We start from the raw sequence: 13,931 nt of genomic DNA, 5'->3' as shown, positions 1-13,931 counted from the left end.
AGGGAGGTAAAGGTAAAGTCCCACTGATTGTCACACAATGTGTGAAATTTGTTCTCCGCAGTTGACCCATCCCCTGGGGGAGCGGTGAGCGGCAGTAGCGCCGCGCTCAGGAATCATATGGTGATCGAACCCCCCAATTCCAACCCTTTGATGCTGAGTGCCAAGCAGGGAGGCAATGGGTCCCATTTTTATAGTCTTTGGTATGACTCGGCCGGGGATCGAACTCACAACCTCCCAGTCTCAGGGCGGACACTCAGACCACAAGGCCACTGAGCTGGTAAGCAAAGAGAGTGAGTTAGGGGGTAGGGGTGGGGGGGCTGGGCAGAGGGAGGGAGGTAAGAGAGTGAGTGAAAATGAAAGAGATGGAGATAGGCGTGAGGGAATGAGTGAGTGAAGGAGTGTGTGAGGCTGAGAGAGAGAAAGAGAGAGATAAGGAAAATGGAGAAAAGCTTAGCGGAATGAATGAAATTGGGGGACAAAAGCGGGTGTGTGATAGGACATCCGTGTGTGTGTGTGTGTGTGTGTGTGTGTGTGTGTGTGTGTGTGTGTGTGTGTGTGTGTGTGCGTGCATATGCGTGCATGTGCTAGCGTCTGTGTGTGTGTGTGTGTGTGTGCTAGCGTCTGTGTGTGTGTGTGTGTGTGTGTGTGTGTGTGTGTGCGTGTGTGTGCGTTTGCGTGCATGCATGTGCGTGCATGTGCTAGCGTCTGTGCGTCTGTGTGTGTGTGTGTGTGTGTGTGTGTGTGTGTGCCGTATGTGCAAAAGGTGTGTGTGCACCTGTCCTTGCATGAGGAAATAGAAAGAGGCAGAGCGAGCGAGCGAGAGGAGACAGGGAAACAAAGCGTTGCCTTTCCCAGCATGCAGCTGGTGCGGCGTTGCCCTCTCCGTTGCCCCCGGCCAACACCTGCCTCCGCCCTCACACACACTGAGGAGCAGCGCTGAACTCTGGGCCCCCTGACTAATGGAATGGGCCCTCGCTCCCAACCATTAGAGGATTGGTGTCCCCGCTCGTGCCCCTGGGTGCCCTATGGTGAGGGAGAGGGATCGGGAGGAAGTCGAGAGAGAAGATGTGGCGCCTCAGTCCTCTCCCATGCCACCACACACGTACACACGTACACACACACACACACACACATACACACACACACGGTCGTAAAATGACAGCCAGGAGAGTAATCCAGCCAAAGTAAGGCTTGACATAGGTTGGCATCTGACTGAGGCTATTTCTGAGAGGATATTAGAAATTCTGAATCGGGTGCAGAGGTACGAGATTTCAGAGAAGGAGCTCTCTGAACGTGTACGACTGATGGCAAAGCGTTTGTGTGATTTCATTTAGCAGGTAAATCCAGTGCTCTACCTCAATGATACCTGCTTTACTCTGATGGAAAACACACCTTGAGTGTATGGAGGGGGGGGGGGGGGGGCATGCAGCGAATTTGGGATTGAATCTCTCGATGAGCTGATAGCACGTCCACAGACAGCAGGCTGTGCCGCGGTAATGTTATGCTAATGCTATGGTAATGCTATGGTAATCTGCCGGCAGTATTCCACATCACTAGAGAGAGGGGGAATCTGGGAGGCCTTTCACCATTGGTTGGAGACCAGGGACTTCCTGGAGTCAGAGTTCAAGACAAACAAACAAAAACGCACACTTACACACTCTTTCTAGAACGCCATCTAAGCTAAAGTAAAGACAATGCAACACATACACCTAAGATGGCTTTAATGGCAATTGTGAACCATTAAGTAAGCAAGAAATAATACCTGTAAACAATGCAGGATCATGTGATGCAACTGAAAACTAGGTCAGCTACTTTGAAAGAAAGCCTGCGAGCTGAGGCTCTTTTTTTTTATATCAGCATGTAATATCAACTCAGTGCGCTGTTGTTCTGTGCCAACACAAAGTGGAAGAGAAAATGACCTGTTTTAGATCACCATGGCATTGTTTTTTCTCTGTGACAGTCTGTGAAACCCTGCACCTGTAATGGCTGCCATTACCTGCCTAGTCAGAGCATCTCTCTGCTCTCTCTCTCTCTCTCTCTCTCTCCCCCTCATAATAATTGCATTACACTACAACAGCCTCTGTTGAAGATGAGACCCACCATGTATGACAAGAATCTTCTTTGAATCCACCTCAGCACTGCCACATACAGTAATCGTGTGCAGTGCTAATAATGACATGCAACCCCTTGCTGGGTGCATTGCACTTTATTTATTTATTTATTTATTTATTTATTTAGCTGTGCCACATTTCCGGCCATCTAATCTCATGCTGAATATAGGACGAATCAGCGTGACGTCACTTGACACCCAGAAATGCGGAACCCCGCGGCAGTTAATAGTATGAGTTGTGCCAAACAAACGTTAATATGTCAAAGACTATACATCACATCGCTTATATTTTGACATTCTGAGTGAGAGCAGAAGTAGCTCAAGAGTTTGATGTATAATATATGCATGTCGCGTTAAAGTTGTGTGAACTGTCGCAGTTTTTAAAATGTAAACAGAGTTAGCTGGCTAGAGTCAGACAATCAAGCCTCGTGCCACTTGGGCTCCATAGGGTTCCATTGCCGTTGCCACCCGTAGCGCTTTCAGACAGACACGGTTGTGGTTCTGGCTCCGGCTCCGTTCTGGAGTCTCAGAACCTTGGCGCTTTCTGGCGAACCAGTTTCACAGTTTAAGCGGAACCATAGTGGGAGGACATTATTCGGTAGTCCTTCTTCAGTTTTTTAAGTTTATTAATTATTTGTTCTGGCGTTCGAGTGAACCCAGCCTTGGCCATCTCTTCCGCAAGTTCGGCATACGACTTGCTCTTTCTTGTACTGCTTTCTAGCTTTTCTTGAGATTCGGTAGATGCCCAAATCGCCACTAAACATTTGGTTTCCTCAGGAGACCACTGCATATTATTTTTCTCCTTGTTGTCACTGCCTTCTTCTCCTTCCTGCTCGTTTTCACAGCCTAGAATGAGACACGCCCACTGATGATGTCACGGTTCCCAAGGAAAAACCAACTATTTTTTGGTTCCACTGAGAACCAACTTTTCAGGTTCCGAACCAATTATTTTTTCGGTCTGAACGCGCTGGCCGGTTCAAATTTGGGTTCGGGAACCGGAACCGGCACGGAGCCCTGCCAGTGTGAAAGCCCTCCCAGTGACACGGTTTGTTTACCAACATGCTGCTCGGCTGATCCCTCGTATATCTGGTACACCCCTCAAATGAGAGGAATGTTTAAAGACCCAGATGGATTATGGTTGACACTGTGAGCTATGGGCAACATCACATAGGGTGCTGCGGTGTAACGCAAGTGAAGGAACGCTGATAAACGTGGACAGATCTACTCGACTTGGTGACCTTTGACACATAAACAAATCATAAAACAGAGTGAAGGCCTCACCGCGTCTGCAACTGAAGAGGCGCCTGCAAAAGCAACTGCAATGTATTCACTGTAAATCTGTCCCACGGCGCATAAAGACATCACCTTAGCGGGTTTTGTTTTGCTTTTCTTTGTATTTTACAGTTGCGAAATGAATATGTCAAGCCGGCACAATGGAGAGACGCAGTGACATTTTCCTGGATGCCGTTACACTAAATCAAAGAGACCACCAATATGTTGAGTGCTCGCGTGGAGACATTTGATGCCCATTCCACTCATACAACATTACCACTGGAATGCCAGCAGACATCACAATCCTCCCAAGCTGGTGTTGGGCTTGTCAGACTTTTCATTTCTCTTCAATGTTTTCGAAAAAATATCACAGCAAATTGTGAAGCGCCGGGTTCTTCTTGATATACGATCTTTGCCGCACGCCAGGCACAAATCACAGGTGAGGTGGCACAATTAAAATGGGTTTGACTTAACAAAGGCGATTGAATGCCAGTGACATTTAGCATCAGCCCCTGGCGAGGCGACAGACAGACAGGTAAAGGAGGCCAGTCAGCAGATTGGACCTCGGGGGAACATGAGAGGGGGGCTGTGTGAGCCTCTTCTTCTGGGTACGGTGTCGCTCGGTCGGCATTAACAGCCAAACATAACACTTACTGTGCATCTCTTTGCCAATACTTTACTACAGGATCACGCCACAACATTCTCACACTCTTTCAATTCATACTGTACCATGCTTCAGCTTACAGGATTAACAATAGTTTAAACTGAGCAGGACTATGAGCATTGCAAACATATGTGGTTCAAAATAGGGACGGCATGATTCATCGATCATTGATAATCAATCGTTAAGAATTATCGATGGCTAAGAATTTTGTTGATCACGTGGAATTTGAACGATCTAACGTTGGTATCAAATAGAGGTTCGATGAATGAACTTCACTACATGGCAGCAATGAGACATCTTACAAGGGGGGGCGCAGTAAAGTTAACATAGTATTGTTTGATATATTATTGATATGATTTGATATAATTGATGTTTTTTGGAATTGTGTCTGCCTTTACGAGTGCCACGTATCTTTTTTGTTTCGTTTTTGGTTTAACAGTTAAAGAGTTATACTTCAACTGCCTCGTTTAAGAGGGTTGTTGTTGGACTATCTGTTCTTCTTGGAATAAAGATTTCATTGAGGATAAACAAAACACGCTTTCTTTAGTACTATTTTCTGCCATAGGCATTCTTTTAATATGAAAAGATTAGTGATTAATTGATCATCGGTCGTTAATTTTCCCGATGATCGATTAAGGAAATTTCTTAAAATGCCAATCCCTAGTTCAAAATACAGCACAGATGCATAAATACAGTGTGGTTGTGCTATAGGTGGGGCGGTTCAATGCATCTGGGTTTTGTTGACATGAAACGTCACATTTGTTCTATAGTCATTCAGTAGAGACCACTGCATAGAGGGACTTTAGATGGTGTGAGACAGAGGAGAAGACAATGTAGGCGGAGGCAGAGGTGTTTGTGTGCATGCACGAGGGCCAGAGAGCGAGGCGAGGGGGTGGGTGGGATTGGAGCGTGTGGTGGACTGTCCAATAAACTCCTGATAAAGGTCAAATAGATGTTTTATTCATGATCCAGGCAGCAGCAGCAGCAGCAGCAGCAGCAGGGCCAAGGTTGAGATGAGCTTACATGCCCATTCCCCAGGGCCAGTGCTGCACAGAGCCTCACGCCCGGCCAGCGGACGCTTCCCCTAACACTTATCAATAGCATCAACACATGTACACTCCTCCAGTATCACTTATCAATAACCTCAAATCAACACACGTACACTCCTCCAGTATCACTTATCAATAACCTCAAATCAACACACGTACACTCCTCCAGTATCACTCATCAATAACCTCAAATCAACACATGTACACTCCTCCAGTATCACTTATCAATAACCTCAAATCAACACACGTACACTCCTCCAGTATCACTCATCAATAACCTCAAATCAACACACGTACACTCCTCCAGTATCACTCATCAATAACCTCAAATCAACACACGTACACTCCTCCAGTATCACTTATCAATAACCTCAAATCAACACACGTACACTCCTCCAGTATCACTCATCAATAACCTCAAATCAACACATGAACACTCCTCCAGTATCACTTATCAATAACCTCAAATCACACTTTTTGATTGTCTGCCCTGAACAAAATCAATGGAAGAATGTATGTCTGCCACCAAAGAACAAAGTATACTACTGTAGTACACAGTGTAGTACTGTCTGTGTAGTACTACTACACAGACAGTACTACACTCCTTTATAAAAGGTTCCTCAGCTCGTGTCTGCTGGAGATCAAGTGGTGTGATGTACTCAACTGAACCGTTCTACCTATAAAACATAATGTTACAGAACCTTAAAAATGAAAAACAATAATATCCAAGTTGCAATCCAACACTTAAAATCCAAGAAATCGCACATGTTGCAGTTATCCCTGAACACCTCCTGTGACATATCTGTTTTAAGGATTGTCTTCACTGCACTGGATGGCAGCCACTTTTAAACACATAAGGTGTGTTTACCAACTGAAACACTTTCATTTATTTTTTTCTGATTTCCCCCCATTTTCTCCACAATTGTACTTGGCCAATTTCCCCCTGCTGCCCCGGTCGCTGCTCCACCCTCTGCCGATATGGGGAGAGCCGTACACTACCATGCTTCCTCCGACACATGCGCAGTTGCCAGCTGCTTCTTTTCTCCTGACAGCGGGGAGCTTCACCGGCAGGACGTAGCACGTGGGATGATCATGCTATTCCCACCAGTTCTCTTCCACCCCGAACAGGCGCCCCGACCGACCAGAGGAGGCGCTAGTGCAGCAATCAGGACACATACCCTTAATCCAGCTTCCCAAACGCAGACACAGCCAATCGTGCCTGTATGGACTCCCGAACCTGCAACCCCCGTGTTGGTAGGCAGGGAATCTACCGCTACGCTACCTGGACGCCCACTTAGTAGTACGTCTTAAAACAACAAAGTTCTTGTCATAAGGTAGGAGCACTAACTGTCACGAAGGTTTGTTCTCTCCTTGTTTTCATATAAGCTAATCAAATAGCATGGTTTCTCATAAAGCTCTGTGGTGATTAGTCAGTCACATTATCATGTGGAGAAAATCATCCTTTTTCAATCTGGAATATAACAGAGCAGAGGAGGAATTGATGTCAAGACATAAGGGCTCTTACCTTTTGAAGCTTTCTGACTGTGAATCTTTCATAAAAGAGAATCTGAGGAAGTTTGTTTTAAAATCTCTCACACCCCCAAACCTTCCATTTGAACTCACGTTTACAAAAAAGCAGAACTACTCTACAATTTACACCTAACCAAGACCCGCTTTGAGCCCTTCATTTTTAGTGCAGCCTAGAACATTTTGAGGGAGCTGACACAACTTCAGACTCAACAAGCAAAGTAACCTTTAAAGTATTGGTGTGGAGAGATTGCACCTATAGTCTTCTGACAAATGGAAAGATTTCAATATGACAGATTAAAACTGAAGCAAATAGGTAAAGACCCAATCATCTCCAAAGACATTCAAACTGTGGCCTATGTCCCATATAGGAATTTCTCAGAGGGATAAACTCTAAGGTTGGCTTGGAAAAAGGGAGTAATTGTGTGTATGTGTGCATATGTGTGCCTTTGTATGTGTGTGTGTGCATGTGCATGTGTGTGTCTTCTTTGGAAGTGTGTGTGTGTGGCACTCTGTGTGGGCGGCCTACTGTATGTGCGGGTCTTTGATCAGATATGAAATATTCAGAAACGCTGCTGTAATTTGATGAAAGTCAGATATCCCTGGAAAAAGGAAATAGAAGTCAGCACTTTGGCAGCTCTGGACAAAAAGCCCTCAGTAACGGGATTTAGAGAATGTAAATTGCAGGCCCATAGGTGGAGGTAATAACGTGGGCTTTAAACATGCACTGACCCGTTGTATGAACTCTAGTCCGTGCTGCTCGGCCAGGGCCCTCGCGGCTGTGATGCCTCCGTCCATCTCCACAGCATAGAAGACATGCCAGTTGGTCCCATGATGCCCCTCTGTGGTCACAGGTTGCCACTGCAGCAGGCAGCCAAACGCCAACACAATGGCACTGAACATGGGGCCTTTAAAAAGATTTAGAGGAAAATGATTGATTACAGTCTGAAAAGGGTGAAAGGAGAAAAACATGAACTAAAACCATTAGTCTATCAAGTCTACATGTTTTCAACACTGGCTGCAGACTTTGGACTAAGTGTTTTCATGAGGCCATGTAGATAGCTTATGTAACACTTTTTAAATAACATTTGTATTCGCTGTTTTGTACATATAGACATAAGAAAAAAAGAGAATAAAACACATACACCTACATAAATTGTAAACATTCATTCATTCATACACACACACATTCAAATCCCCACCCCCCACAGGACCCTTCAACCCACCTGTCCAAAAGCACAAGAAAATGTTCACCTTAACAGGTGTACAAGTAAGCTAGCGACAGCATGCCAACAGTTCAGAGCAGTCTCAGTAGATAGCTCTAAACAACATCCAGAAATGTAAGGATTCACTGTCTGATGATGGTGAGCGAGTGAGTAGGCTTCCAACGCAAGCGAGCTTATGTAACATACTGTATGCTGTATTGCATGATGATGTTTTGGTCTATTTAATGAGGAGAAATATTACTGTCACACACTATGAAAGCATTTATTGAAATGTCGGTGACCAATAAAACATCACATATAGTCAATAAAACATTTTGAAACTGATATGCTGCAGTATTCAATAATATCTTGCTGGATGTGCTCTGTTGTTTCATTATTTTGTTGGTTCTAGTTAATGAGCACTGGAAAAGTTGACACACACAGAACACCCAAGATTAAAACAAACAAGATTCTACACTGTGGTATAAGTCATTACTGCATCTACAATCACAAGAGACACAGTTCAGCACTGCAGCACAAACACTTAGAAATTGAAACATTAGCATTACACTCTAACTACTCTTACTGAGGGCGTGTAGGATTCACTATCTCAGTATTGGAACATTGGCAATTCTCAAACAAATGTGCCCACAGCCACCTCCACTGTACTTTTGCTATTGCATGAAATCCACAGCGGCTGCCACCTACAGCATGAGAACCACCCACCTGTAGCCACAGAGAGTGAAACGTCCAGGAGAAATCCTTTACCCACTGCGATGAAAGCTAGAACTCTGGCATCAGGGGCCCCAAGCGAGACAACACACTCTCTCCAGTTCCCAACCCACACGTTTAATCTCCCGGCCTTGATGCAAATGCTTTTGCAGAAAAACAGCAGCACTTTCATTCTAAGTACTAACTTCCATCTTTATGCAAAACAGGCAATTTATCTGGCTTTCTCTATGCCGTCCCTTTCCATGTGAGCAGCTCGCCATGGCAGAACGAAGGGTTGTCGCCTTAGCCTACTCATATCTCTTAGCCTACTCATATCTTAGCCTACTCATATCTGCCAACTTCCAACTGACAAATCCAACAGCTTGTGCATTATTGGAAATATTGAAAATGAAGCTGATCATTTGTCTGAACTCTCACTGCTTCCCCATAAAATTAGCAATTCTTTATACTGTATAACTACTCTCATGTATAGGCCTATTGAAATTATTCAGGAAAGCATTGGTAACAAGGGATTGTGTTGTATTCAGTACATGTTTATTGCATGGCATTGCCATATGGCAACAATTACTTTACCATCTCTTTCTTTCCCCCCACCTTTGCACTTCTGTGGTGGAGTTTGCTGCAACATGTGCTCAAAAAGCTGCATCTAATCAACCTAGCTGATCATGGCTCAGTCCCTCCCTCCCCGGTATGCAATCAATATTTATTGTCTGCAATCTTTGTAATTCTGTTGCTTTATTTCTGCAATTTTTATATTAATATGCACCCACTGCTGGTGTACAGTAAGAGAACAAATTACAGGATTACTCTCTCTCTCTCTCTCTCTCTCTCTGTCGTTCCCTGGAGGCTATGTTGATCTCCCTCCATGTCAAAAACAAAGCGCCTCCTCCTGCAGCGCTTCTCCCCAAACAACAAACGGTGCGGGGTCGAGCAGTGTTTAAAGTCTACAGCATCATTCAGCTCCAATCTCCCAAGCCCCTGGATGAAATCGATAACCTCACTTGGGGACCGAGCCCCAGTCAATCCCAGTGAGGCGTGGGGCCAGTAGCGTACACCCACCCAGTGAGCAGCAGGCCTCAGGCAGAGACAAAGTAGACAGGGAGAGAGATGGGGGGAGAGAGAGAGAGAGAGAGAGAGAGAGAGAGAGAGAGAGAGAGAGATGGAGGGGGGGAGAGAGAGAAACAGAGAGAGAGAGAGAGAGAGAGAGAGCGAGAGAGGGAGCAGATGAGGCATTGAGACTAGAGTACAGGAACACATTGAACAGTGTCAGGGCCTCAGGGCCTACTGGGACGCTGATAAAGTACCTGGACATTTTTATAGACAAACTACTTATTTCCGTCCTCATATCGCTTAGGAAGACTGATAACTTTATATTCCTCTCAGGCAGACGAATGAAAGGGCCAGGGGAGGAGGGGCCCTTTCAGGAGTTTAATTGATCAAACTGTAGCCACAAGGTTTTTTTTTCAGAGATAAAAGTGACTAGCGCTCTCCCCTGTACAATACAGAGATCTTTTAGAGACCAGACCCCATGACAAAAAAGAGAATGTAACTCATTATGCAAAGTCATTATGGGGCTCCGACTATACTCTTTAAAAAGGAGAGTTAATGCTGGAATGGTAGCGCACATGATTTCCAGAGGTCAAACTATAGGTCATAACTTTACTGTATAGAATAGCCACACTAGGGCTCCCATCACAGCTACAGTATAGATTGTTTTGCAGTCAAGCTTGAATAGCATGATTTTTTAAGTGGCTAGAAATAGCAAAATAGTGTGTTACTAGTGCTTCTGGGGTGTTTTAAAACGGCAGGTAGTCATTGAGGTTAGAGAAACTACACACATTCATGCACAGAGAGAGAGAGAGAGAGAGAGAGAGAGAGAGAGAGAGAGAGAGAGAGAGAGAGAGAGAGAGAGAGAGAGAGAGAGAGAGAGAGAGAGAGAGAGAGAGAGAGAGAGAGAGAGAGAGAGAGAGAGAGAAAGAGAGATTCAGTTCATTAAGTTCATCAGGAAGACCTAAAAGGCTAACAAAGTCCCATTACAGGCATCTAACAATTTCCTAGTCTGATGATATTGCATAAAGGACCAATACTTGTCAATATATACGGAATATTATTTGAGTCAAGTTTTCAGTCATCAAAAGTCGTGAGTCATGAAATTGTATGCTACTAGACCAGACAGCAAAATCCAACCTTGTCCAGTTTATATCAAAACCTGTAAACGATGCTACAGCTGAGGGCGATGGGAGGTGGGTGAGACAGGTTGAAATAACACTCCCTCCTCCTCCATGTAGCCTATTACAGACAGTGCCTACAAAGGTTCCAATGCGTTTGTAGCATAGGGGAACAAAAAACAACACTCATTTTACCTTTAACATCCAGGCGACAGAGCCTTCGTGCAGACGGGCTGCCTCATGTTGAAAGCAGAGCAGGAGGTCGATGCATCAAGGAAACAATCTCCAGCCGCTTCCATGTTTTTGACTACACGCGCTGGTCCTTATAATAAAACGCGCAAATCAGACTCGCATCTCTGTCGCGTGCTTCATCCCTGGACAATCCAAAACGTGCAGAAAACGTGTTATAAGCGGAGAAAATGAGCACATCCTCGGCGTGTGGCGGAAGGCGGATTTTGTAAAGATGTGAGAATGCATTAGAATGCAAGAACTGGTGTGATGGCGAGAGGGACTGTTGGCAGACAGATCTGCATATGGAAATTAGGGTTAGCCTCGATACAATTTTACTTAAACCGCTGCATTGTTTTGTATTATTTTGACAGTCAGGGACACCTGCAGTGCCAGTAACTGAAGTGCACAAGAAGTGACTTTCACACACGCACGAGGCAGGTCGCGCGCTCAGCTCAGTGCATGATAGCCCTTTTTTTGCCCCACAGTGACCGTCGACATATTTTAAACATGCTATTTTGAGACAAAACAGAAGTATTTGTCAAAACTTCACCAACTATAGGCTAGGCAAATGCAGTGTAAACTAGCCTACTCCATCGACTGACAATGCAGGACTTTTTTTTAACATCATTAATTAAAATGTTGGTCTTGCAACGCCGTCAGGAATACAGTTGGAAGGTCTTTTTACTAAGCATACAGAGCAAAAAAATAAGACGCACTCGTCTCTGGAGACGAAGACGGAAGTTTGTGGGAGTGGAACCTCTCGCTTTGTCTGAATACTTCCTGGCCGAGACCACGCCCACAGCCAAACTTCAGACCAATCATCGAACGTGTCAGTGGCAAGGCCAGTTTGAGCATGCGTGGTATGAAGGAGCGGGAGAGCCTGAAAACCCAAACCACCTCCTCGCGACAACAACAACAACAAGCAGAGTCGTAGACAGCTGTGTAGTCTTCACACTTGGCTTTACATTTACGGAATATCACACGGACAAAAGCAGCACAAATACAAGGTTTGTCACGTTGGTGTCTGCCTGGCGGTCCTGCTGTGTGTCTCCTTCAATGTCAACTTACTACTACGGCTAACAGCTGACAGCTAACGCTAACGTTAGCCATGTTGTTGCCTCACCGCTGAAAACATTTGGGGATCGTTATTATAGGGTTAACCGTAGCCACACGCAACTCTAAATGGATTCTAGGTTAACCGGTCAAATTCGCGTCCATGACCCTGCAAGCATCGCACATGAGGTATCGTTTTTTCTGTCAAGTCCACATTAGTGTCCAGTCCAGATGGTTGTGAAGGCAGGGAGTGCATAGACGGACCGCTGTTGCCATTCGTTGACTGGTGAATAATTCTTGCAGTTGGGTTGTTCTCACCTAATTTTAGCTATGTATTCAATGTAATGTTCTCTTTGGGGCAGTTCTTCAGCTTTGAATGTATACAGTATGTATTAGTGTGTTCATGTTCAATCTGCTGTTATAGAGTATGTCTTTTGTGTCCTATATTGTTCTAGTCCTATTACATTTGGTCCTGCAAAACATGATGTGTCACTCCTGTATTGTGTAACTATCTTATGTGCCAGCCTAATTACTCAGCTCATATTCCTTGCTTGTGTACATGATGTCCTTGCCATTACAGGTGATTCTGATTCTGTAGTGTCGACATGGCAGAGGACTTCAGCCAGTCCCTCACCCCACCAGTTTCTCCCTTTGCAGCAGACAGTCTGTGTGAACTAACCCCGGCACAGCCGCCCTGCTTCTGCTGCTCCTCTGATGCAGGGGAGGACCCAACCCGGCCCCTCTCTGCAGAGGGATACACCGGTAGAGGCTCCCTAAAGCGGTAAAGTCAATTTCACTGTCTTGTTCACTTTTAGCAAGAGGATTGATAAGGAAGGAATGACTTGTTTTTCATCGGTTTTACCTAAAGCATAACAGTCAACTTGAGGGATTTCAATTCACACTGTGTTATCTTTTTCAAATCATACCTCATTTCCTTTCACCGATCCAGCCTGATGATCTCAGTTACTTTGGATGGAAGCAAGGGTCACAGTTGTTCGCTCTCAATTGGGACACAGTCGAATCTAACTTGGATTCACTATCTCCATTCACTATCATGATAACACAGGCAATTTCACAATGCTGCCATATGTTGGGAAAGAACATTATTTAAATTTCCCCACACTTTTCACTCCCCCCCCCCCCCCCATGCTATTCGAGTTTGATTTCAAAGTCATTACTGTGTGTGATAATGGGGATATCTGACCTATAATACAGTAATGTCCCAATTATACTCTACGTTAAAGACGGAGACGGACAGAGCCTTCTGTCCGTACTCTGCGTTCATTTCGTGCATTTTCTTTCCGTCATCGGATACCATGAATGAAACAGAGCAAAACCACACACACACACACACATTTAACTCTCTACTGCCCACTGGTGGATGTATTGCTTAACATGATACCAAATAAAAGACGCAAGGAAGGAAGTATGTGGTCAGTGACGATTACACCGTTTGAAATGGACGCTTTTATTTTCGTATGAAGTATAAATGGGCCTTTAGTAGTGTAAAGGCTCATTTATACTTATATGATGATTGAGCTAAGTGGAAACACAACTCATTGTAATTTGCATTGGTCATGTCTCATATGAGTCTTACAACTACGACTCTGCATCCCCTTTGTTAGGGCCATATTGTTTCCACAAAATGGAAAAAACAGAATCAGAATTATGGAATTTGGTAATAAAAATGTAATCAACTGTAAAACATGGAATATTGCAGAATTTTCCATAATTTGGCTGAAATTGATTAAAAAAAAATTAGGCCTAATTATCAAAATCAAAAGTAGACCTAATTATTGATTGGGGTGTTTTTTGAGAGGGGGGGTCAGTCTTGCGTGGGACCATTACGTCACCTCAAAACTTGGTTTTCACTTTGAGAAACATGTCGAAGAGACTGTCTGAGAGAGCCAAGTCATTAAA

General features: G+C 44.6%; 2 protein-coding genes across 2 annotated transcripts in view; one reads left to right on the top strand and one right to left on the bottom strand.

Annotated features, from left to right (window-relative positions):
* Positions 1-7,525, bottom strand: part of LOC310772366 (proprotein convertase subtilisin/kexin type 4-like) — a gene marked incomplete at both ends in the record, with an annotated part of 388,877 nt that extends 381,352 nt beyond the window's left edge. Inside the window, one exon of the mRNA XM_083632151.1 lies at positions 7,355-7,525. Within this exon, the coding sequence (XP_083488277.1) occupies positions 7,355-7,525 (171 nt within the window). The remainder of the gene's footprint in view (positions 1-7,354) is intronic.
* A 4,346-nt stretch (positions 7,526-11,871) lies between these two features.
* The window catches only part of mms22l (MMS22-like, DNA repair protein), a 33,123-nt gene continuing 31,063 nt past the window's right edge, over positions 11,872-13,931 (top strand). The window contains exons 1-2 of the mRNA XM_083635337.1: positions 11,872-11,965; positions 12,592-12,792. Of these exons, the coding sequence (XP_083491463.1) occupies positions 12,617-12,792 (176 nt within the window). The 5' untranslated portion in view covers positions 11,872-11,965; positions 12,592-12,616. The remainder of the gene's footprint in view (positions 11,966-12,591; positions 12,793-13,931) is intronic.

The sequence above is a fragment of the Poromitra crassiceps genome (genome assembly GCF_964638095.1).
Source record: "Poromitra crassiceps genome assembly, chromosome: 1".
In the NCBI taxonomy this organism is placed as follows: domain Eukaryota; kingdom Metazoa; phylum Chordata; class Actinopteri; order Beryciformes; family Melamphaidae; genus Poromitra; species Poromitra crassiceps.
Note: the sequence above shows the minus strand (reverse complement) of the source record. Positions and strands in the feature narration are given on the sequence as shown.